Source organism: Opisthorchis viverrini (genome assembly GCF_000715545.1).
Source record: "Opisthorchis viverrini unplaced genomic scaffold opera_v5_415, whole genome shotgun sequence".
Classification (NCBI taxonomy): domain Eukaryota; kingdom Metazoa; phylum Platyhelminthes; class Trematoda; order Opisthorchiida; family Opisthorchiidae; genus Opisthorchis; species Opisthorchis viverrini.
In genome coordinates, this window is record NW_008752070.1 from 235,697 (window position 1) to 261,510 (window position 25,814).

Here is a 25,814-nt window from a genome sequence, read left to right on the forward strand (position 1 = left end):
CATACTACTCGCATGCCTCCCCATAGCATGCATCACGTTACACCATGAGTAGTATGCACTCTCTATAGTATTTGTTGTTTAGTGGAAGCGCGAAAGGGTTCACGGACTGTATCGCAAAGACTCGCATGCCTCCCCATCAGTAGCATCACGTTACACCATGAGTAGTATGCACTCTCTATAGTATTTGTTGTTTAGTGGAAGCGCGAAAGGGTTCACGGACTGGCTGTATCGCAAAGAAGCCGAATCCAAAGGGCGATCAGAAGAGTCTTAACGAAAACTGGAAGAAGCTAGCTACAGCAATCATCATAAATGGCAGTGTGCGAATGTCAACAAGCGAGTCGCTTATGTTAATCTCACTAGTACCGATCTGTTCCACGCCGTCCATCGCTTGGAGTGAACAAAAAACCCAACCAGAGCCATTTTCGGCAAGCAAATCTATTGGCTAGATGTATTACGGCCACCTAGAAGCCTAAACAAGCTTTGCTTTCAAGAGTAGCACCAAGGTGTGGTCCCCAAAGATATGGGGACTAGTCACACGGCACAGCTCACACAAGCATTCTTGAAAGGTACTCATGTAGAGTTGACAGTACCCGACTGAACGTTCGGTCTACTACAGCAGCCACCAGGGAGGAAACGTTCTACCACACCAGAGCATCAGGGTCCATGTAGATAATGATGATGACATGGTCAGAATTCGAAACGGACTCACCATACTGTTCTGTTTCACATAGTCGGCAATTCCATGATAAGCACAAAGCGGATAATGGAACCATTGCACTGCGACTGGTGGACCGTCTGAGCCGAATGTGAGTGCTTCCTCAATCGACACAGTAGCGGGCCTTCAACAACCATGGAGGGGATGGGAGATAAAAAGACACAATGTTCCGCACACTGGAACTTCTTACGGCAAGATGGAAAGGTATTTGTACACAAGGGAGGTCGTGTATGCGTAAGCACCAAAAACAACGTCAGACAAAGAACCCTCACCGCTCCCTTGCCCGCCAACGCTTCGATCAACCCGGTGACCTAAGCATCGCAACCACGGTGATAAAGGCCCTTAAAAAAGCCGTCAAATGTATCAACGTTCAGTTCACCAGTCAGAATAAGCAGTCATCTTTTGTGTTTTTACACAATGCAGTCGAGGTTTTCGCCTACAATTCCCAGCCGTTATTTGTCTTGAGTTCAGCACATGATATTTGGGTGGACAGCGCTACTCGACTGTCGTACTGGATGAAGCAGGTTCCCCGGAAAGGATCCCTCTGAATACAGATGGCTGTCCAAAAGAGTCCAGGGTAAACACCCTCCACGAGGTTGCCACGAAATTTCCCATATCTTCAAAGCCCACTCCATCTCCAAGAACTTTCAATACATGGTTCCCCAATGAGTGATCCATTTCCCAAATCTGGGTAATGGATTCGGTGATCGATGAGTTGATACAGCATAAAACACGATTTAATGGCTGCATGCCACTGTCGGACGACGTAGGTTCGGGACGCAGGCTTCTAAAGACACAACAGCCTGGTTGAAATTGTTGGCTAATTGAGGAAGGTCGTAGACAAAAAAGTCGTTCAGCTGTAGCACCCTTTCGGTGCCTAGCTGCCGTGCCACATGAAGGATGCACGAGGGCTGAGATACTGCCAGGCTGCCCAAGCCTTGACAGGGGAAGTCGAGAGGTAGAGGTCGGGTTCGAACCACGGGACTTCCGGTCAGTAAATTCGGGCTCTAATCACTTGGTCCAACTCGCCCCTGGTCATAGCCAGCTACCATCTCTCATTTTCAATGGTACTCACTTCGCTCCTCGGCAAAAAGGCATTCCTACTCACTCTCATTGTTTGTTGAAGATTAGTCATGCACCCCTTTCGGGCCTTAACTGACAACACCTTGAATAGCCTTGAGATATTGTTCTCCTAAGGGCGTTGCAAAATACTACACTGACCGTGTGGACCTCGAACTGTATACAGCTAAGACGGAAGCTAATTCTCAAGCACCGATTATTTTCAGGCTTATTATGGGGCAACCGTCAATAGCAGTAATTAATTTTGGATCACGATATCATTCATATTGGGGATTTGGGTGCATTTGCTCTGGGACTCAAAATCATAACAAGCAGGCGACCACAAAAATTTTTTGCCAGACGCTATTCAGCCAACCGAATGGTTCAAGTTGCTTGCATTGAAGCACAAACATCATAATCACATGATCAAGGCTCGAACTATTTCGTATGCGTTGCACTGACAACCAAACGGTCGAAATCCCATGTATGGAAAAAGTGGTTCGGTGGCCCGCGTCATTTGTAAGACGAATTCAAGGCAAATACATATGGCAAGCTGTTAGCAGCTGACAAAAATCGTTCAGCTCTAGCACCCTTTCGGTGCTTAACTGCCATGCCACCCGAACGTTGCACGAGGGCTGGGATACTGCCAGGTTGCCCAAGCCTAGACAGGGGAAGTCGATAGGTAGAAGTCGAGTTCAAACCACGGGACTTCCAGTCAGTAAATTTGCGCTCTAACCACTTTGGCTATCTCGCCCCCTGTTAGCAGCAAATAATCAGTTCGGTCTGCAGTAGTAGTAGTTGTGGGAATACCCCATAAAAAAGCGCACCATTTTCGGATAAATACACAGCATATAATAAATACAATACAATACGCATGGAATAGAGGTAAGTTACCAATAGAAAGACAAAAGCAACCCATCAACCAAATCACGGGTTTCAAGTAGCGGACCACATGGGGCTTTCATAGATTTGAATAAAGATAGTTCGTCGGACGAAAAACACGGCTTTCCATCACTTACCTCAACTTTTACAAGCACTGAATTCATCCTTCGGCCTTAAGGATAAGAATTGGTGACGAAACCGCATCAGTGTAAGAAACGGTGCATTCTAGTTGTTCCTGCTCAACAACTCAGCACGAACGTGCACCAAACGATCACTTTCGGTCGGGAACCACTTTTGTGATTTGGTTCAGTAGGCTATGATGCCGGTCCCAAAAAATGACAGGAGATAAAAAATGCTCTCAAAACCATTTCACTTCGTTGCGAACCACCACAGAAAAAAGGTTGACCTATCCCTTGCTTGGGCTACATTAGTCACGAGTCTGGCCTTACCTTCTGAGTAGTTCGTAGTCGGTTCAAATAGAGCTAGTCCCTGGCTGAATAAACGACAACATTTATTCAAAATGTTGTTCTCACTTTTCTAACTACTTCAACTGATGTGAAGAATGATTCTAGACAAAAATTCAACCTACTGCTGGTCCCTTTTCGACCCTGTTACAAAAATCCCGGAGAGTGATCTGCTTCGTTCATCCTCAATGTGCTCCAGATCACCATTGTATCACATTTCGTTTTTAAATCGTGGTGATATAATAAGCGTTCAGCTGTAACACCCTTCCGGTGCCTAGCTGCCATGCCACCCGAAGGAAGCACGAGGGCTGGGATACTGCCAGGTTGCCCAAGCCTAGACAGGAGAAGTCGAGAGGCAGAGGTCGGGTTCGAACCACGGACCTTCCGGTCAGTAATTTCGCGCTCTGACCACTAGAGCCATCTCGCCCCCATGATGACATACAAAAATACTCAGGTAATTTTGCCTATTCTAACATTACACGAGTGTTATAACTGAGCTCTGTGTTTGCCTATTTGAGCAAAACCACGTGTGTTGTGCTGTTGTGCCTGTCGGACGGGATAAATACCAGTACGAATGACCAAGAACGAACACCATTGGTACTCATGGTGAAACGAAATCTTTTCGGGGGAGGCGTCTTGAAGAACCCACACAACGGACTGAAGATAGCCGTTTTAGGACGGAACAACCGATGGATTGTAGTTTTGGGACTTCTCCGCTTGAAAAGTTATCCGTGTTTGTGTCTGGAAGGTCTTCTTTATAGCCACTGAAAGCAAACAACTTAGATCCCCTGTGGCTCCATTGAAACAGTCGCGATATTGGTGTACAAAAACAGTCCACAGCGGAGCGGAACCACGGCAGAGGACGAAAGATATTGCAAGAAAAAAGTAGAATAACGTCACATCTGTATAGTGCCAGGTGATGCCGACTGAGAAAAGAAAGTCGGTGGAATAAACTTCATCCAATCGTGAACATTAAGTGTGACTCAATGTGGTGCCATTTCCTCCATGGTTGCCTGATATTTTGCATATTCTGTCCTTGGATAATGCACTGTACACGAGTACATATCGGTGGCATTCAAGATGAGTAAATCGAGTCAAAGTTTCCAAGACCACAACTCGGACATGACGAATGGTGTTCAACAACTAGACTGTAAGGAAATGAATGTGATCAGGAGAACAAGGAGCCTCGTGCAAACAGTGTGTCGAACAAATATAGGGTCACCCGGGTATTACTGTTAACTAACATACATTCTTACCTGATCGATCCCGACTTTTGTCAACTTACGCCATTGGACCGGCGACCTAACGCTCCAACCTAATTCACACGCAAGATTGCGAGGCGGAATAAATAATGAATAGCACCAAATGAAAAAATTTCAAGCAGCGGAGTCCTTTCTATAGTGGCTTTCGGCCCCCCGTGACCGTATTTAATGCCCCTTGTGAGGGCTGGCAAGGTCGCCCTGGCTGATGAACTCACGGAAAACTGAGGAACTATCCCTAAGTCGAAACATCTGAATAGGCCCGCAAAATGTCCGCTAGCCAATTCGGTCCAAACATACTCAACATAGTCTCTTAGCTGGTTTTCGCCGGTAGGGTCACGTATTGTAGCGAACCGAACCGGCTGGTGGTTCGCAAAGATTATCAATACGGTTTGAATTCTAAATTCCTTAGTTGCCACTGCATTAGGCAAATCCGGCAATTTGAACACCACGATTTCCTCCGCTTGGCTTTCGGTAAACCACGTGGGTCATATTTGGGATACCGGTCCACAAATGGAACGATGTGGCACTGTCTCTTCTCAGTTGAGAATGGTACGGATAACAAGTGATGTACCACGATAGTAAACTCCAATAAAAAGACGCACATGTGGAAGCACGTACTCGTAATTTGCATCAGAACTGCTCAGAATGACTGATTTGGTTGGCCAGGTTGCCACTGCCAAATGAATTGCCTGTTCCAAAGCCATTGGGAGAACAGCATACCCGTTATAATCGATATGTTCACCTGGGAGAGAAAGAAAATCATATAAGCGGTTGAACTAGCGTACACATTGCATCGCATCCGAAAGCGATGGTCCTTCTAATTTACGAAAGGCCTGAAAAGGAAGGTGAGTGTAAGTCATTTTGAGACCTGAGCATGCACCAGATGGTTATTTTCCAGGTAGCCGGGATAGCCAAGCTAGTTATCGCATTGTTGTACATTGACCTGTCACCTCTTGAAAACAGCGTTATTTTCCATCCCAAATCCTAGATGAGACGCAAACCCAGAGGTCGGTAGAATGAGAGTGGACAGAAGAAAATCAAAGGGGTTACCAAAAATCGGGATAGCGTCAGTATGGTCCGATTAATAGGAAAGAAACTCCGTAGTCATGAGGGATAACCAATGTCAAAGACGCTTTCTATATCACTTCCTATTCGGCTTGTCCAATCGAACATTTGGGGGTGTAAATTGTAATCTAACGCCCGATCCCTTCCCTGTTCACTCATTTTCCCGTTCAACTTTCGCCAGCTTTTCTAAAATAACATTTATCTGTAATGCACTACTCACAAAGTTGCTGAAAATTCGTCGACTGAAATATGAGGCCGTCTGGCACAGCATATCCAGTTGCCTGGAAAAATCACAACAGAGAGATTCAGGTTCTCGCAAAACCAAATTAGTTTGCAAATGAGTGTACCTCGCTAATTTCTGTAACTCGGTGTCAAGTAGAACATAAGGTTGACGGAAACTCGGGGACTGCACCTACCTGATGAGCCCCAAAAAGGGTGGAACCGGTCGTAGGCTGTCGACGAATTTCTAGCAACCATATGAGTAGTTCATTACAAATATACATGTATCGCGATATCTCGAATATCGTAGCGAGTGAAACATGCGGTGGCCTGGTGCAGCACATTCAGTTGCCTGGAAACATCACAAACGAGAAATTCAGCTGGGTTCCATGTGAGTCTCTCGTAAAACCAAATTAGTTTGCAAATGAGTGTATTTCGCTAACATTTATGTGGTTGTACGGCGATGAAACATCAGTGGCAAAGATGCTGTTGGTGTCAATGCTGACGGCCGTAGTTAACAAATAAGGTAATCCCTTACCCTAAGACAGACGATTAACTTAAAAGATGAATTTGATTTGTCGCAGCGCATACATCTGATATACTATGTCTGATGAGAAACGCTGTTGTGGATAGTCCAAGCGAACGACCTTTCTTTAGGGATGGCTCCCTCTACATTAGGAAGTACAATGGTCCTACGATGTGTACACGAAATCGGTGTATCATTAGGTTATTTCATCTGTCATGCACATCTCTGCTCCCGTGATATGATATGATACGACAAACGACCGTACAGTTTATCATCAAACAAGCAAACGGACGAACCACGATTCGGGTGTAGTCATGTTGGTCAAGGAACGAGCTGAAGTAAAAGGGTAGGGGGAAAAGGGTAATACCGGTCCTCTCAAGTCACCGTTCCCGAATTATCCACTTTGGTGTTCGCGGACAATGAATGCCCGCTTAAATGTCCGCCACGCAAAACCAGAGCAATCTGTCCTGCAAATCCGAAAATCACTGTGCACCTGCCTCAACCTTGTTCGGTGAACCGGTTCTCTGCAACGATCGAAACAGAGTAGTCGTGTGCCACACAAGAACAATATAACCAAAATTATTGCACCGCTCTGGCCAACACTGGTTCGAAACAATCACCGTATGCCGATCCTTCTGGAATAGACTGATGCCCCCCAAAGAGGATGTTCCGTGGAGTGTACTTCCTTGGAGAACGCGAAACGGTTAGATCCAAAATTTATTTGCATTACGGGAGATTTTGCTTCTCAAGATAGGCGCTCCAAGAGAATGCTAGTCACTGGTTGAAAAGCATCATTTACGCCAGCTCGTACGCATAATTAGATATTAGGTTGATCGGACAGGGTGCCTGTAACGAGTATCCCTTCGAAAACCTTAATTCTGACATCAATAATACCATTAATCCAGTTAAATAAATACGAAGTCGCGATTTAGAGGAAGGCTTCGAAAGTCCAACTGGTGGTGACGTGAACCATCCGGCTCACTGGACCGAAATTGTGGGACGCCAAAACGTGCACAGAATTACATCAAAAGATTATCAAGGCTCTTTTGTTAAATAAAATATCGCACTCCACTTACATGTTCCATGGTCAAAAGCTTGAACTGAGCCGAGTCAGACGTACCTCACTGGTCAAATAACCTCAGGATGCCATCCCGGCCAGCGCCACATACATTCGCTTCAGAAGCTAGTATCTATGTCCGGATTTAGAGTGCGTTGTCAGTACAACCCTATCGCAAGAAATATATCTCAAAAAATATTCACCTTGAAGCATATGAAGGCTTTAACATCCCCTCGATGACGGGAGTTGTGTACAGATCAACGAGGAACTGGACCATTATGTAAGAGTGCAAACTCACACACTAAAGGCATTCCGCATTTCCTGCTTGCCCGGTCCCTAAATGTCTCACCCTATTTGACAGGGTATCGTCAAATCCATTGGCTGATTGTTATTCTGTTATTCGTTCTATACGGTAACAGCGTCCAGCTATGTTTTTGGCAAATTAGCGGAACACATCTCGTAGATCAGCTGATGTCTAACTCAGCTGTACGTTTCAGGGCATGTGCCTCCTAGGATAAAGTGCGCGCTTTTAGGGGATAACACTCTAACTGTGTTGACTATAACGGTGCGCCAATCTACGGCTCTATATTCTTCTTCTCTGGAGAATTTGTATACAGTGCTTCACCGAATAATGATACAAACTAAGTCTGGGCATCTAGCAGCACCGCTTACAGACAGAACCAAATAAGTGCTCGAATTAAATTTTGCCTTGTCTAGATCTCACCATATCTGGACAACTTCCATGAGCATCACTCGTTTTCTCAAACCTCCGTAGCTATGAACTTACTCACTGCATTCAAATCTTATGACGTAATTTGGCAACAGATGCATCGTTTTTCACGTGCCAAAAGTCGACAATACGATGGCTCGTTTGTTGCGTATGATACATCCGTTGTTGTCATAACGTGCTGAAACGTTCCAGTTTAACTGAAGTGAATGATAGAGACATTCAATAAATTACCAGAAATTTGGCTGGGACAAATAGGCGTGCACCGGGATGATGAGCCAATCTAATGGCACTCATGTCACGGGGATCGCTCGGATGGAACGATCGATTATGTTATCAGTCCATACTTCGAAAGGGATATTAAAACATGTGACTTAGTTAGTATTGGGAATTCAACAACAGCTCGAGTTTTCACACGTTTTCCAACCATATATCTTAACTTTATTGTCTTCAATGAGCACTGAAACTGTGTGAAACGAAAAAAAACTTGCCACCAAAGTAAATTACCGATCAGACCAAGCCAAGTGAAGGTCGCGTAAAGCAAGAGCGCCGCGCTCTCTCTTTCACCTACCGATGACTCCTCAGGCTTTTGTGAGAACGCAAGAGGTGCGCAGTGTATGAACCTTCAAACAAGAGTCACCAAAACAGAATTTTCGGTTTATCTCACATCGGAGAAAGTAGGTGTGCACCCCCTAGAGGAGTATTCCCCTTTGGGGATCGCTGTGGACAGTTAATTATATACCGTGCGGAAGTAAAATAAGTAAAAACAGAGTGGTCCCGTAGATTATATCGCGGATTCGCATTCGATCCCCGGATAGACACAATCGATACGGTAGTTAATCGCCAGCTTAGGCCCCTGGATACCTGGTCCTCCTTAAATGCAGTAGTAGTAGGTTAATAACAGTCATTCAGCTGTAAGGCTCTTTCGATGCCTAGCTGTCATGTCACCAGAAGGAAGCCCGAGGACTGAGGCCCTCCAAGGTTGCCCAAGCCTAGACAGGAGAAGTCGATATGCGGAGGTTGGGTTCGAACCACGGACCTTCAGGTCAGCAATTTCGCCGAACTTAACCACTGAGTTGTCCCAGGCTCCCTTAAATACAGGCATGAAAAATACATCAAGTGAACACTCCTGAGCGTCTTTGGAAGCCACAAGTGTGCAATGGACCCCAACAAGGTTGTCACCGGTGTTTCCCTGATTTCCACCATAGGGTACAAACCTCAACTTAGTGTGTGTATGCACGTGCGACTTACCAATCAAGTTCACTCTGCCAGGAGCACAAACCACAAATTGGCATTTGAGGCCACGAGCATTCAGCTGCTCAGCCAATTGTTCACCACACTCATTAAGAGGATAAACAGGGAGTTGGTCATCTTCATTCGCCGACATAATAAAGGCTGAAAATTAGAGTGAAATGAAGGTTAGATGCATCTCAATAAGGGAATACTGGCAGTTGATCAAATCTATGTTTGACTGGCCCTTGTAGTTTTTTGAGAGTTCCAAACGATCCAAAGGAAGCGTAATGGACATGATCAGGTTTCATACAGAACAACCGACCTGTTCGCAACATTTCTCTAATGCAGCATGCATGAAGTTGGAGAGATTTAGGCCATCATATTCAATATAGTTAAGGCATCTTTCGAGATTATGGACCGGGGATTTGTTTTCGCTGTAGAGTGTTAAGTCTCCACTATCCGAACCGGATGAAAAACTCTGAGAACGAAAAAATCCATTGATAGCTCTGTTAGGGTCTAAAAGCAAACTGATGCCATGCTGGGTACATGTGCCAATATGCTTGGTGAAATAAGTGCATGAATAAACTTCGAAAGAACTCGTCAGAATACTGGACGAAAATGGGAAGTGAGATATGCTGTGAAATGCAGATCTGACAAAAGAGAATGGCAAAAAATGAAAGTAATCAAGAATGGTTACTGGAACCAATGTGAACAATGGAAACAGGGATTTGTGTGTCGGCAAGGCGATTGGGACAAAATTATCCATCAATAGCTGGTTGCAAAGGGCAGCGACAGTTGCGCATTCATCAGGTCAATAGCCGTACAAATCACATAGTTTGTGCGCCACCATGAGGTAGTTTCAAGTGAAGTCACCCCGGATGCAGCCTTTAAGCCGGGGGATTTGGTTGATGAGACCGAGGTTACGACTGAGCTTAAAATTCGTCTATTGCCATCAATTCTGCCTCGGGATGTCCTCACGCCTTCTCAGAAAAATCAGACGAAAATTGAAAGTAAATTCTTCAGCCTACTGAAGGGGGGCTTCGATGGAATCGATAAATCACTACTTTGGATGATCTTGACATGCACTTGTTTCTTATCTGAGCCCCTTCGAAACAGCAGATTACCTTTCGTATGAAAACTGGCTGGCTGCCGAAACATGATGCTAGTTCCACCGACTATCACGTCAAACATATCCGGTAGGCATTTCATTGGACATAATGTCGCGAAAGAGCAATTCCCAATGCAACTATTAAGCACCACTGCCTTCTCAGCTGTAGCTGAATAAGTAAAGAGAAGAGAAGAAAAGCAAGTGATTGCGCACGGAGTAATATCTATCTTTCACCTTTTATCATTGGGCAGGTTGATACCAGTGTTTGCAAGAGACGCTAGGCCAGTATACTCCTTAAGTTCATCGACCCGACTAAGCCCGATGGACTGTCTGAGACCACCAGAGTTTGCTTGGTGCCTACGAGATAACAATACAGTCTATTATAGCTGCATCGAATGAAGTCCAAGCCGGTCAAGTAACTGGACAATAAGTTGGACAATAAAGAATATTTAAAACGTTACCTTACGTCGCCTTGCGCGATAACATCTTGGGGAGAGATGGCTCAGTGGTTGGAGCGCAAATTCTGTGACCAGATGGTCCGTGGTTCGAACCCGGCTTCTGCCTCCCGACTTCTCCTGTCTAGGCTTGGGTAACCTGGCAGTATCCCAGCCCTTGTGCTTTCTTCTGGTGGCATGGCAGCTGGGCATTGAAAGGGTGTCACAGCTGAACGATTATATTATTACTTATTATTTATCATGCATATTTATGAATTTTATAAGTAATGCAGATGAGTGCCAATTTGTAATAATGATATACCGCTTGTAATGATGATTATGACCGACAACAAGGGTGCTCTGAAGGACTAGAGGAACTTAGTGTTGAGAGAGTACGTTACATTGTAATCCTCGTTAGATCTTAGACGGACGATCCATATGGAATGGGGAACTTATAAAGAACAAATTCAAACTAACTGTGGGCAGTCTCAATGAATGGTTGCAATGCAACCAGTAAAGCTGTTAATTAACATACCAGTGGAGCCAATCTACGCCAATCAACCTTATTGGGAAGCATCAACACTGCGCTTCTCACGAAACTCCGGAGAGTGTCGAACCCGCGACCTACCGTCTAGTTGTTTGAACAATTAACCGTTCTGCCACGAGCGGCTGATCAGCACTGATTAACTCGATCGACCGGACAGGAGCAGGAATTGAGCTAATGGTATTCCTAGATAGCATCCCAGTCTAATGCAGGAAAAGAGTGATCCCTCGCACCCGATCTCAACTACGCTAAAATTGAACAATCAAAAGCCCCCGCACAAATCCGACAATATGGCGTTCATCTCGCCCTGACTGATAAGAATTTCAACTCAAATAGGTAAATTAATCCCTGCGATGCATGCAGCCCAGAACATGACATTAACTAACCATTAATTTAACGTTACCGTTAATAGAACAGCACCACGAGTGCTTGTTACATTCAAATAACCTTGTCCTTAACCTCAACGCACCGTTGACGCGCTCTTGGCTCTCAAAGAGCACCTCACATCACAGCGATCACAAAAAAACTAGACATTAGGGTACCCTGAACACACCCGTTATTGTTGATTGTCTTGCAGAGGTATCACAGCAACCCAGCTATCGTAAACACACGAGCGCGGAAGACGGTTCGGGTGCACCGCATCGGATGCCTCAAGGTCATACAACTTTATTCCGTTTAGCTGTTCAAAGCACGTGTCATGAACTTGTGGTAGTTTTGGTAAATAGTTTAAATAAACAGGACCAGTTGGACGGGGAAGGGGCTATATGTCGAGTAGATTGCGTAGATCGTTTCCGTCGGAAAAAGCGCTGTTCTCATTGAAGTTTCTCAGGGTTTGGCTTTGTATTCATTCGGTTCTACCGGCAAAAACTGATCGACCGGCATTCGTTGGCTTGCAAGCTGAAAAAACCGCCCTAAAATAGGTGCATTATCTTACCTCTAAGCAGAAAGAGGATATTGAACGAAATAGCTGCTCCCAAACTAATTTTTAATCTATGTAACAACCTCGGTTGACGATAGTGAGAAATCGAGTAGTGTTCTTACTGCTCCGATCGTTCCGAATCTATCCGATACAAGAACAGTTTAGCTTCCGAAATGTGTATGCCATACTAGGATAGGTAAGTAGGCAAATTCGGTGACGTAAAGAAATCGCGAAATGTCTGATTAATGTTTAATAAAAAGCTACCTCTGAAGAAAGACTTACCGCAGGTAGGAACGAATGTTTGAATCAAACCGTGTGCTGTCGAATTGCTTGAATCTGAACGGCTTGAGAAAAAAGACGGTTGTTTTGGCTATACCATAAAAAATCTAGGATGGCCGGTGACCGACGTGTAGACACTTGATGGAGTTTAAACCAGTTTGATTTAAAAATGCTTCGCAACACTATTTACCACTGTAGAAACTTCAAGAAAGTACAAGGACTATTAACTAGGTGTAGAAGTAGGATTTACAGGAAGTTATAAATGGGAACACTACGCGCAGTGCAGATACAAAGTCAGATGCTCGGGGCGGAACACAAATCCTCAATCTCTCGCACGTCAGATGACTGTTCTACAGGTCGAACAACCGGGGATACATGTACACCTAACACCGATTCACCATTGCTTCCAGAAACATCGGCAAGTCCCTTGCGTAACATTCACAACGTGCCGAAAGTAATGTCGTCCAGATATACAGGAAACATCGTGTACGTACTTGGGTTTCTATTCCAGATTATCAACTCCCTGTTCGTCATCAGCATCCAGTTCGTTGAGGAGGACCACACGAGATCGATCAACATTGACGCTGGCAAAAAACAGATGTTGATCTACTAAAAAGTGGCGTAGATTCTGAGAGCACATTCGCTAGTTGAGCCATTGGTTGCGGTGGCTCAATTCTTACAACACTCGCCTGGAAGGCGACAACTCACGGGCTCGAGTTCCTGTCTAGACTTCTCTTCATTTGCGTCCTTGTTTCTATCCAAATCAATCCTGTTTTATTCAAGGCCCCAACAACGGGGAGTGGTGAGGCAAACTGCGAACAGCTTGTCAATATGGGAATGAACGTGCCTTTAGCACTTTTGTACAGACCATAAATTCGAGGAAAAATGGAGGATCTCATCACATTCACCAAACTGCAGAGTACCTTATGTAATCGATATAATTTTTATACTGGATCGGTGAGAGTGTGAAGTATGTAGCTATATTTACAAGGATGTCATACTCGTAGTCAGTTGGCTAAGGTAAACACAGGGCCTCGACATCCACTTTCAGGGAACAGTGAGATTCAGAAAGCGCGGAAAACGATCGCGGCATGACCTTACGGCTTGCGCTACCTATCTAGACGTCCACAGTGAGATGACCTTAGGTTCGATTGGCTAGTTCGACAGGCTCGGTGTACGAGCCTCATTCTCACTGGTGACGCCGACCAAACTATGAGCGAGATTTTTACTCATAGTTGCCATATTATGGTAGATTATGGACCATAATTAGTTGAGTCATTCGGCTTGTCAAAATTTACAATTTATAGATATTTTGTCACGTGGAACTATTCGGTGGTCGAAAAATGTATGACATAGTAAACAACGAGTCAAATCCAATACCCAACAGAAGGCTGTAAACATAAGCAGATTCCATCAAATATCATATATAAAAGGAGAGCATCAAATAATCGGTGATTTTAGCGGGGTGAAACAAGTGTGGACTAAGCAGTTCTTACGAAAACAGATGACAGACTTGGCATCAATACGTCTTCAACCACGAGGTTGCCCGTCAAACACATCCTAGGTGGGAATCGACTTTTCAGCCCGTTCAGCCGGCAGTTCAGTGCACCAACCTTCTGTTGGCGCGCAAAAACTGACTGCCTAACAGTAAATGTAGCGACTGCTCTGAGGTGCGAGCGAAAATAAGCAGGCAAAACGTGATCCCGTCTGTATTGACAGTGAATTCGAAAAACTATACCGTGTCAACCCAGGCGAATTTGATGGCAACAGAAATGGCTACGCAATTACGTCACGGTAATTTTGTCGGTTTTTGTAAGACTTCAGTTGAGCTTGGTCTTCAAATGATAGCTGAAAAATGACGAGTTTGAATCATCTTGGAGATGCTGGAGATGAGTACTAGTGACGATTCCCAATCATGGATGAAACAGCTGAACAATGCTTATCGGCTTTTCCGCAAGGACTAGCTTCACTTAGAGGACGAAACCTCAGTTGAAAATATCATAAAGGACCGGTACCGCGGCTTATATAAACTGTGAAATGACTTACACGGTTAAAATCTCGTGGTCCTTCGTGGAAGGAAATTGTCCAGTTACTGAAGGTGTTTTTCACCACATTAATTTATACCGCGTCGGTTTGTTGGTCGTATTATGGCAAGACCTTCACAACGTGACCGAAAGCACCGTTGGCGCTGCGTCACTGCTTGGCCACATGCGCTGATAAAACACATCGGAGTGACCGTGTACGCAGACTCTGCTCTACTGGGCTTTAGAAAATGGTGCGCTGTATGAACTTTTCATGCAGCTTCTACGACATGGAACAAATCAATGGCGCTAGATGGAAAAATGGGAAAAAAGGTTTCCGGAAAGGGAAGCCTCGAATGGATGTCTTGATTAAAGCGCGTATTGTACCTGCTTTGTTACACTTCTTGCACGCAAAGTTAATTTGCATAGCAGCCGGCAAAAACCGGACCGTCGTTCAGTAAGCGGTTCAACAAGTTCAATGAAACTGATGCTACCACTTTCGCAAGGCTATAGTATAGTTTAACCATATTCTGAGCCCAAATGGTTGAAATCAAGACGGACAAGGTCACGAAGCCTTTCACTCGAGTGCGTTCAGGTCGTCGCGCGCACGCTTATCTGGACTTGAAAGATTGTTGAGTGAACATCGTGGCCCATTTATAGTGACTTTTACCCCGACCGAAACATACTCGCTAATTCAGTCCTGTCTTCTGGTTGTCCCAGCCTGCGATGATCATCACAGCAGATAGTGTTTTACGCTTGAAACATATTTCGGGATGATGGTGGTGAGCGGACTGACTTACTGTGCTGATCGAGTGGACGGACGATGCACTAGGGGAAGGTGCGCGAACGGATGGCTTACCGCGCACGACGAACGTTGGGCGAAAATAACCGGGCTGTGTGAGATATCTATCGTGTGTCAATCGTCTACTGTATCAGCAACATTATAGTAAACAGAAGCCATGGAATATGGTGTGCGGAAGGCCAAGTCGCAAAGTGGAAACGACTTCACTAGCAAACGGCAATTAGCATCTCGTAAGTGATGCATTGACCATACAATGGTCACACGTGGTTCAAGGAATTCCAGTATCGAGGATTAGAGACTACTCTGTCCTACAACCTATGCGTACCTCCTACTGGACATCCCAGTTTCCTTAGCGAGTGAAATGAACTTGCACCGGTACTATGGAACCGTTGTATAGAATTTTTAAGCACTTGGCGGCAGTGGAAGGAAATAGTGACGAAGAAAACTGGGTATTTCGTTGGAAATTCGGAAACGGAATGCTACGATAAGTTGCTTCATCACCCTCTCCACTTTCTGATAATGACAACCTAAAACACATTCCTAAGGGATGAAACATTACTTTCCTACATGGCGGTAACGCCTTAATTGCCCTTAGCAGTCGCCTTCGTGCCGGTACTGAGGCCGTCGGCATGCTTAATGCATGTATTTATGCCTCCTGAACAAGAGTGCGAACACAGACCCAAAAAGTGTGCAGTCCAACTAGCCCCCCAACTGTTGAATCTTTCCAAGGTATTTTCAAGTAATATATCGAGAACATTGGTATCTGTTCTATTTGGTGACTAGCTCGTACGAACTTCAATACAACCATACAACAAAATCGGCTTGGACAACGACTGAGTCAAGTGGTTCGTTCGATCAGCTGTAGCACCCTTTCGGTGCCTAACTGTCATGCCACCTGAGGGTTGCACGAGGGCTAGTATACTGCCAGGTTGCCCAAGCCTAGACAGGCNCTTTCCAAGGTATTTTCAAGTAATATATCGAGAACATTGGTATCTGTTCTATTTGGTGACTAGCTCGTACGAACTTCAATACAACCATACAACAAAATCCGCTTGGACAACGACTGAGTAACGTGGTTCGTTCGATCAGCTGTAGCACCCTTTCGGTGCCTAACTGCCATGCCACCTGAGGGTTGCACGAGGGCTAGTATACTGCCAGGTTGCCCAAGCCTAGACAGGAGAAGTCGAGAGGCAGACGTCGGATAGGCACATGCTGAGCACGCGGCGGATCTTATTGCAGGCTTCCATCACAGAATACAGCTTCATCGTCAAAGGTATGCGAACCCGGCAGCGTACCGGAATTTGGAATGCTAAGAACTTTAAACAGCACGCTACTAAGACCTTGAAAGTGATGCGAACGCCATAGGGAGCTGGATCAATGGATTCCAATGAGGCTGTTCGTAAGAAAAATTAACCTGATGACGTCTAAAGATGGGGCCCGGTGTTGTAACAACATTAAGGAAGGCACACAAAAGGTAACCTGTTAGTAGTAGGCACACATCAGACCACAAGAACTTTCCATTTCAATGGCTGGGGTTGACAAATGAGGAACAAGTGGGTTCTTTGGAAATTAGAACGACCGTGTCATTATAAAACATCTATTTAGCAAGAGAAAGTAAAGCAGTAAGTTAGAAAAGCAGCTGTCAAAAGCATAGGAAAATAGTTCAGATGGCCTTGTGTGTGTCGGTGGAAACTCAGTGGAGAAGAGTCGGGATGAAAATGAATTCAATGTAAGCGATTCTCTTGATATCATAGGTGGGCAAAAGCAACACGTAGTGGACTGATTGTAGCCCGTTGAGAACGACCTCGGACCATCCAATTTTTACCCCAAGATCCGAAAGGGATGACCAACGCGCTAGCATTATCATCCGACCCGAACAGTAGGGCATTCTCTACGACACACTCGGCGGCGTCCCGTGGAGTTCGGCATGAAGCTATAGTGCTTTGGATCTCTTCGTCTGACATGACATAGGTGACACCATCACTGACGAGAGCGAGGAATGATGCGCTACCGTGTCGGACCTGGAGAGGAAAGATGAAAACAGCCAGAAAAAACGCGTTTATCAGTCAGGTGCCCCAAGCATATTCCTCCCAAATGAGCTGTAACAGTGAGGCTAACAGGCGAACTTATGGCAAACGGACTTCCGGTATGGGCACCACAGTATCAAACATCAGAATTCAAAATTGATCGACACTGACACAACTGAAGTTTTTCCTTCGTTGGGAGGAACGCTACTTCGAATCTAGCTACATTGATCTCTGTTGACAGTGGGAGATCCCTGAAGCTATAGTGCTTTGGATCTCTTCGTCTGACATGACATAGGTGACACCATCACTGACGAGAGCGAGGAATGATGCGCTACCGTGTCGGACCTGGAGAGGAAAGATGAAAACAGCCAGAAAAAACGCGTTTATCAGTCAGGTGCCCCAAGCATATTCCTCCCAAATGAGCTGTAACAGTGAGGCTAACAGGCGAACTTATGGCAAACGGACTTCCGGTATGGGCACCACAGTATCAAACATCAGAATTCAAAATTGATCGACACTGACACAACTGAAGTTTTTCCTTCGTTGGGAGGAACGCTACTTCGAATCTAGCTACATTGATCTCTGTTGACAGTGAGAGATCCCGACAATTCAATAGAGATTTCGTCTCGTAAAATAAGTCAATCTATGCCGAAGAGTCTAGAGGCATTGTATAGCTGTATAGTACCACACAAGATGAAATAATTGCACAGTGTTTTCCTGATCTGCCGCCTGAAATAGCTTCAATTACATGAAGAAGTCCCAAATGAAACCCAGTAATCTTCGCTTACTGTTTCCTATACATTCCAAACTGATATTCACCTCAGACATGACATTGATACTGGAAGCGCTTTCCCTAGACAGCAGACGAAAAAACCGCTGAACCACGATAAACAGCCAGAAAAAACGCGTTTATCAGTCAGGTGCCCCAAGCATATTCCTCCCAAATGAGCTGTAACAGTGAGGCTAACAGGCGAACTTATGGCAAACGGACTTCCGGTATGGGCACCACAGTATCAAACATCAGAATTCAAAATTGATCGACACTGACACAACTGAAGTTTTTCCTTCGTTGGGAGGAACGCTACTTCGAATCTAGCTACATTGATCTCTGTTGACAGTGGGAGATCCCGACAATTCAATAGAGATTTCGTCTCGTAAAATAAGTCAATCTATGCCGAAGAGTCTAGAGGCATTGTATAGCTGTATAGTACCACACAAGATGAAATAATTGCACAGTGTTTTCCTGATCTGCCGCCTGAAATAGCTTCAATTACATGAAGAAGTCCCAAATGAAACCCAGTAATCTTCGCTAACTGTTTCCTATACATTCCAAACTGATATTCACCTCAGACATGACATTGATACTGGAAGCGCTTTCCCTAGACAGCAGACGAAAAAACCGCTAGAACCAAGATGCTTCTTTGTGGATCATTCTTGACCCTGAATCTGGTTAGGCTTATGTTCTGTACAATCAATCGCAGAGGTCGAGGAGTAGTCCCGCCAACTTATGGATGGAAAATGGCAGGTCGAGTTTTCCCCCATTGAAGTTGGAGCGGACAAATTTAACACATCGTGTTCCCACAAATAGATAGCCTTATTTTCTGTTTTTTCTTCAAAATCGCTAAAGAGGAGAAGAGGGGGGCTGAAACTTGTCGAGTTTGTTTCTAACAAAGTCTTGATTATGCATAATTTTCCACACACCGAAACGGGATAGCTGACTGGAGACGGTGCATCTTTACGCATAAGAGCAACCAATCTCGTTGGAAGCTGATACTTCCAACTCCATCGCGGAATGGAAAAATAGATACGAATCAGCTGCAGTTCATCTTGACTGACATATTCACACAAAAACATGAAAAGTTGCTTAAAGACAACAAAAAGAGTAGTAGTCAAGTTGTGGCACCCTTTCGGTGCACAGCCGCCTCACGACTCGGTGGCACGAGGGCTGAGACGCTATGAGGTTAAACAGGACTGATCAAAAATCCTGTCTGTGTTCGATTCACGAACCTTTTGGTTACTGGCTTTGCACCCTAACCGCTGGGCCATCTCGGGCTCGAAAAAGCTTTTTGATATGACAAATATCCCATGAAAACGTGCACATAAATTCTATGAAGTCGGAATTTAAGCTCAGTAAGTTCCTCGGTTTTCAGTCAGCCAGATGAATTTGGATTTATTTATTGTCAAACAAACGTGCTTGATACAACTGTCACCTCGGATCATCTAAACTCAAGTGATATGATCCAAAGAGCGCGTTCCGAATAAGCTATTCCTTCTCACCAGTCGGCGCACCACTAAGTGATGGAGAAACGCAAACAGAAACTTTCAGCCGGCATCTAATACCGACTGAGGGTGCTGCCAGGCAGAATCCGATTAATTGGGTTTCCGTCTACCGCTTTTGTATCCTAGTCACCCGAACTGACGAACTTTTGTGTCACAAGGAAAACGCTGCTCCCGACAGGTTTCAGGCTTTTCTGTAACAGGGAAGTTTTCTCTCAACATACTCATTTGCAAACCAACTTGGTGTTAACGGGCGAATAAACTAAATCCCAGCTGGATCGCTCGTCTATGGCACTCTTCCACCGAGTGTGCTGCACAAAGGTGGCCTCAGTCAGCACGATATTCCAGATGTCGGCAGTGGGAATGCGAACTGTTTCTAGCAATCTTGTGAATAGTGCGTTCAGGTAAACTTTTTTTTGCGAAGACAGTCAGAGATTTTCCGAAAACAGTGGAATTTGGAAGGAGGAAGAGAGTGCAATCCGATGGGGTACTACCATTGGTCAATAAAGTGGGATAAGACAGTCGATTGACCGTGGCTTAATGCTTATATGCACAACGCAGACAGAATTGCCCTCAATTCGCGCAGGTAACCGGTGCGCTTTGCAGCATTAGCACAGTCTGTCATCATACATTAATCCAATCCTGGTTTACTACCTTGATCAGAGAACTACCGCTTTTGCCCATATAGTAGATAGATAACCGAAAGAATGGGCAAAAGATGAGTTCTTGTAGGGTGAAACGCACCACAAAAGTTGGGAATGCACATCCATCACCTTGGCCATGTTAGTTTTATGCATTCTTTCGAGGAGTGACTTGCGAGAATTGATTGGTACTCAATGCGGGTCCACAGGGAGGTTGGAGCCAGGTTGGAGCCACTCCTAAGGTGAATACGGCCAACCGGATTCAACTACGTATACCGCAAGTGAAACGCGTTGAGAAGTCACCCAAAACTACGGTTTCTAGTTGAATACAGACAAGCCTGAGACACAGTGTAGAACCAAATGTTACACGAAGTGCGCCAACCAGCCGTGCTGAGTAGCTACTATTGGTACATAAGCACCACAACTAAAAGTGAAAGCGCTGGAAAAAAGATCAAAACCCTAACTAACCATTTGCGGATTTATTATGAACAAAATGCCACATGCAGGACAAATTTTTTCATATCCGACAGGTTGGACCACGAAATGGGATTGGAAAAACCGTTGCCGAGTTTGAGTTTATTGTCTTTTATGGCGTACAATAGTAAATTGGCTTCTGATTGCTGTCACCCAAAAGCGAAAAAGCCCTCCCAACCAGCCGAGTTAGGCGTCGATGCGACCCAGTGGTTAGGTGAAATAATCGTAATAATAATCGTAATGCACTACTCATAAGGTTGCTGAAAATTCTTCGATAGCCCACGACTGGTTTCGTCCTTCTTGGGGCTCATCAGGTAGGTGCAGTCCCCGAGTTTCCGTCAACTGTATGTTCTAGTTGAACACAAATTGGACTGTTTTCAAGAAATACACTCATTTGCAGACAAATTTGGTTTTGCGAGACACCCACCTGGAACCCAGCTGAACCCCTCGTTTATGAAGTTTTCAAGCAACTAAATGTATTGCACCAGGTCACCTCATGGCTGTCGAAAAATGTTCAGCAACTTCTGGCTAGTGTATTACGTCTATACGTGTATCGCGATATCCCAAATATCGTACCAACTGAAACGTGAGGCGGCCTGGTGCAGCATGGTGTGCCTGGAAGCATCACAAACGAGAGATGCAGCTGGGTTCCATGTGAGTCTCTCGTAAAACCAAATCTGCTTGCAATTAGTTCGCTAATAACAATAATCGTTTAGGCTGTCAGCTGTCAGTTACCATGCCACCCGAATGATGCAAGAGGGGGCTGAGATACTGCTAGGATACCAAGCCATAGACCTTCCAGTCAGTAAGTTCATGACTTGACTACCAAGCTATCCCGAGCTCAATGGTTGAGATTAAAACAAATCACAGGCGGTTTAAAATATCACCTCACCTTCATACTTGTCAACTGAGGTTTGGCAGTCACACCAAACGGTTTGAGTTGAGAATCACCGAGGCTACGAGTCATGCCCAGACGACCGTTGACAACGGGTACCCCCAAACTGTTGGTGATCACCTGACCCCCACACTTTTTTATCCGGGCTACCTCCGTCATGCCACGACCATCATCATCCTTACAGATGTCGTTTAACAGAACGGTACTATTTGGATCGTGGTTGGTTGTGAGCGCCGTTATGGAGCCGTGACGACTGAACAGCGCACGGCTGTCGCCAACGTGACCAACGACAACTTGGTGACTATTCAAGAGCAGAACCACCGTCGCTGTTGTGCCAGCCCACAGCCGTTCTCGAGCTAAATGCGAAAAAATCAGGCGGAATAAAATCACCCCAAGAAAGATCTGTTATTGGTTGTCCGATACACTCCATGTGGAGCGATGTGGACTGACCAGAATGATCGCACATGGATGCGAGAAAGATTATGCAAATGACTAGGCAAGATACCCAACCACTTGAAAGCAGTGAAAAACAGTCCGGCGGGTCTGAAGGAACTCGTGCCTGGAAAGTGGGCCATCCGTCAACAACAGGAAAGTTACTGGTTCTCCGTCAGGAAGAGAGGTAAGAACCACGTAGATTGTTCAGGTGTGAGTACTTTCATCTGTTCAGATGCGTCCAGCATTTGCTGGAGGAAAAGTGGTGGTATGTGTCAGACGGTCGAACTTCGAATCCCGGTACGACCCGAGCTATATTAATGGACTACAATAAGATTGAAAGTCCATTCCGGTGCTTCTTATTCCAACGTAGACTAACCGGAATAATGGCACCGTGACATTCGGAGTGTTTGAAAAAGAGTGGTTTGAATGAATAGTGTGCATATATATGAGTCTGAACGACAAGTAAGCTAAACCGCGAGTTTGCTAAGTACCGCCTATCAGAAAGATTACTGGAAATCAAACTTTTTTTCACTGCAATTTATCAAAATCTCCGACCCGTATTAAAAGGACAAACCATCAGTACAACCGGTGATTATCACTCACTTATTACGTAATCGAAACACAGGCCAACATGAGACGGCACACAACACACCATGACTAATTTGAAATTTACCGTTAAGAGAAGGTTCTACGAGAATATGTGATGATGAATGTCTGGTCGAGAGTACGTGAGTGGCCGAATGTAAACCCATCAAGATTGGTGCCCGCTCAGCCGCATCTTTACAGTCAACGTATTTCCAGTGATAGGATGAGTGCTAGCTGACGTTAAAAACAAAAGCCGTAATTGTTTATAAGCAGTTCGCCGCAATTCGTTTATTGCAAGCCAACTCAGCAGCAAAGCAGACGGATAGTGGATATTTCAGGGGCTCCTTAATTCCATCCTATGTATTTTAACCTGAATGGATAATCGTACCGGCGTAACTTTTTTCATGCGTATAGGAGAAAGACGCAAAAATGACTAGTGTCTCAAAAAATGCGATCCTGTGCAATCAAGTTAGCCGGGGATGTAGTGCTATCTGCTATGGTCTAATTCAATGGACAACAGGAATGTCAGAGGCTCAGTAGAGTTGAGGCTCATCACTTCAAAACATTGAACTGATGGAGTATTGGTCGTAGGTCATTTTTGTCTCTGTTGTCTATTGCCCGCATAGTTATTGATAGTAGCTATGTAGTCGGAATGTGTTGGCGAAAACACATTTTACTCCGTTTCGGGCTTACCTTCTCCTCTACTCACTCACCCCAGGGTTGCATAATCGAGTTCACGGGTTCTAGCTAAGAAATCTGAAACAATCGAATTCACACTCATGTCACTTACCCACTTAGAACGGCGAAGAATTCTGCACGTCACGATCAGAGTTCGATGAGAAGTATCATATCTGCTACTAGCGGCCTATGTGAGTTTACGTTGGTTTGATTATCATCACCACAAGCCATGAAACTGGGTGGAAATATGAAACGAGATGCACGACTCCATGTTCCGTGAAACTAGCCAAAAAATGTTACAAGTTTCACATTGACTAGCATCGCTAAAGATATGTAGAATTGTTACGATCCGGTTAAGTTACATCAGTAGATCACTAATACAGCAAGAGAAAAACAATTCGATTCTAATACCGATTCTGAGCAGTTTTCGTAATAACCAGGATACATTTGTCGGGTGAGAAAAACATGGACGGGCAATGGCTGAAGTGGGTATGCAGCCTGCAACAGGCTGAGAGCCAATCTCCAAATTTTTCAAGACCGGCTACTGACACATAATTAGTAGTTAAAACGCAAGTGGTGTCGAAGCAGGCCGTGGTGGCATCGACTGGGCGTAGTGCTCAGGTAATCGTTCAGACGTACCAAGACTCTGGTCGATTTCTTTTGAGTGTTGAAATTCAGTCAGTGGAACACAGTATGTCAAAAGACAACAAACCTTAAAAACTAAACAGCACTTCAGGGGTATTCATAAAATGTCTTTGCTAAGAGACCACTACTGACACAAACAATACGAAAGAAAGCTTCACTGTTTGATATCATACCTATGTCCTGTTGGGAATAATTAGACAATTTACCAAGAGTGAGTATGTTCAATAACTCTGAGGCCATCTGGACTCAAGCGTCCAACTCTACATAGCCCTGGTTTGAAGATAACCTGCACAGTATAGATGTTCTATCCTTCCCAGAAATACCATCGCACGAGCTCACAACACCACCTGATTATCTCATTCAACATGGCTGACAACCAGTGCTCAGTAAAAACCAAAGACCTGGAAATTAATGTGAAAAAAGTACAAATGGGTAGGGGTAAACCATCAATGCAGCTAGCGCATGCCGCAATCTTCAAAAATTAGAACAAGCAAAAAAATATTGAAGATAGGTGAATTATCCATATCGGAGACAAACACACCTGTAGCATAGTGGTAAAAATGACGCATCATCAGGTTGTTCACCTGCAGGAATGCATGCTCCATCACTGGTTCGAAAAGAGCTAGGTCAGTGGTACGCAGTGACTGTCCACGTTTACGCACTGTGTTCTGGAGCGCGGCCAGGCCATATCGGATGCACTCGGGAAGTACGGATCGGGCGAATTCAGCTGCAGCAGAGCCACCATGCCCGTCGAAAACACCAAACAGTAAGTGATTGGGTGAGAGTTGACAAGCCAACAGCCTATCCTCATTTTTCTCCCGACGTCCCAATACGGACGCAGCTCCGATATGTTTTAAGTCTATCCGCGGAATTAGCTTTCCCTGTGTGCGAGTGAGGGTAGCAAAAGAGAACAATAAACATGTGTATTTGTAATGTACTACTCATAAGGTTGCTGAAAATCCATCGACAGCCCACGACCGGTTTCGCCCTTCTTAGAGCTCATCAGGTAGGCGAACAATAAACAGTTGCCGAAGGTCATGTATTTCACCCGACTAGGCTAGCCGAGTCCACAGGAATCCGAACACACTTTGGTTCGTTTATATGAGGGATAGAGTGACAAAAAGCGGGTTATCCGACATCGCTATGAACTTAAAGCGCAGTGAAGACAGAATACAAGAGATATCGCAAAAGTCTAGCTTAGGTCTAACTCGAGGCTGGTGAGATCACCAAAACTGGGACAAACTTAGGAGGACTATCCTGGAAACCTCAAATTCCAATAATACTGACATACGTAGATTAGGCTATGTTCGGTAGAACGTACGCCCAATGACCAGTCGAAATCCGGCTGACAATGTCCACAATCGTTCGCGTTTGAATTTTAGTGGATAACTAGGAGTATCAGGTGGTACAAACCTAACAAGTGTCCATTTGAGAGATTTTTTATATTCGTGGACGATGTCCATTGTCCCATTCAGCGGTGTGCCTTAAACTCTTACGGGGAAATTCAACATTGAGACAGTGATGAATCCCTTGTTGGGGGTCCTACTATCATAGTACGTTCATCTTGAAATTTCCGCCCCCATTTGCATCTGCAGATTTTATGAGTAAAGCTTTTCACTACTCTTCTGTGTCAGAACAGGTTGCAACCGAGCTTCATGACGAGGATGACGTGAGATTGGCCATAACTACCCTGTCAAAATGCATAAAGTCGTGCCATGCAGTTTCCGAAGTATAGTTCACAGTGAAATGATCACGAACTCCAATAATTACCGTGTGAGCCACTGTGCTGACTCCAGTCCAACTCTGACATTCCGACTGTTCTGGTCTGGGTTCTGGCAACC

At 44.9% G+C, this 25,814-nt stretch overlaps 2 protein-coding genes across 2 annotated transcripts in view; one reads left to right on the forward strand and one right to left on the reverse strand.

Annotated features, from left to right (window-relative positions):
* The window catches only part of T265_15261 (hypothetical protein), a gene marked incomplete at both ends in the record, with an annotated part of 8,716 nt that extends 8,445 nt beyond the window's left edge, over positions 1–271 (forward strand). Inside the window, 1 exon segment of the mRNA XM_009177315.1 lies at positions 182–271. Within this exon segment, the coding sequence (XP_009175579.1) occupies positions 182–271 (90 nt within the window).
* A 438-nt stretch (positions 272–709) lies between these two features.
* T265_15262 (hypothetical protein) lies at positions 710–24,854 on the reverse strand (the record flags this gene model as incomplete). Its single annotated transcript, XM_009177316.1, has 6 exons — positions 710–839; positions 5,001–5,124; positions 9,228–9,371; positions 17,142–17,337; positions 21,628–21,986; positions 24,515–24,854. Coding segments are annotated over 6 exons (1,293 nt in total), but the record flags the coding sequence as incomplete, so codon positions are not given.
* Between the last annotated feature and the right edge of the window lie 960 nt (positions 24,855–25,814).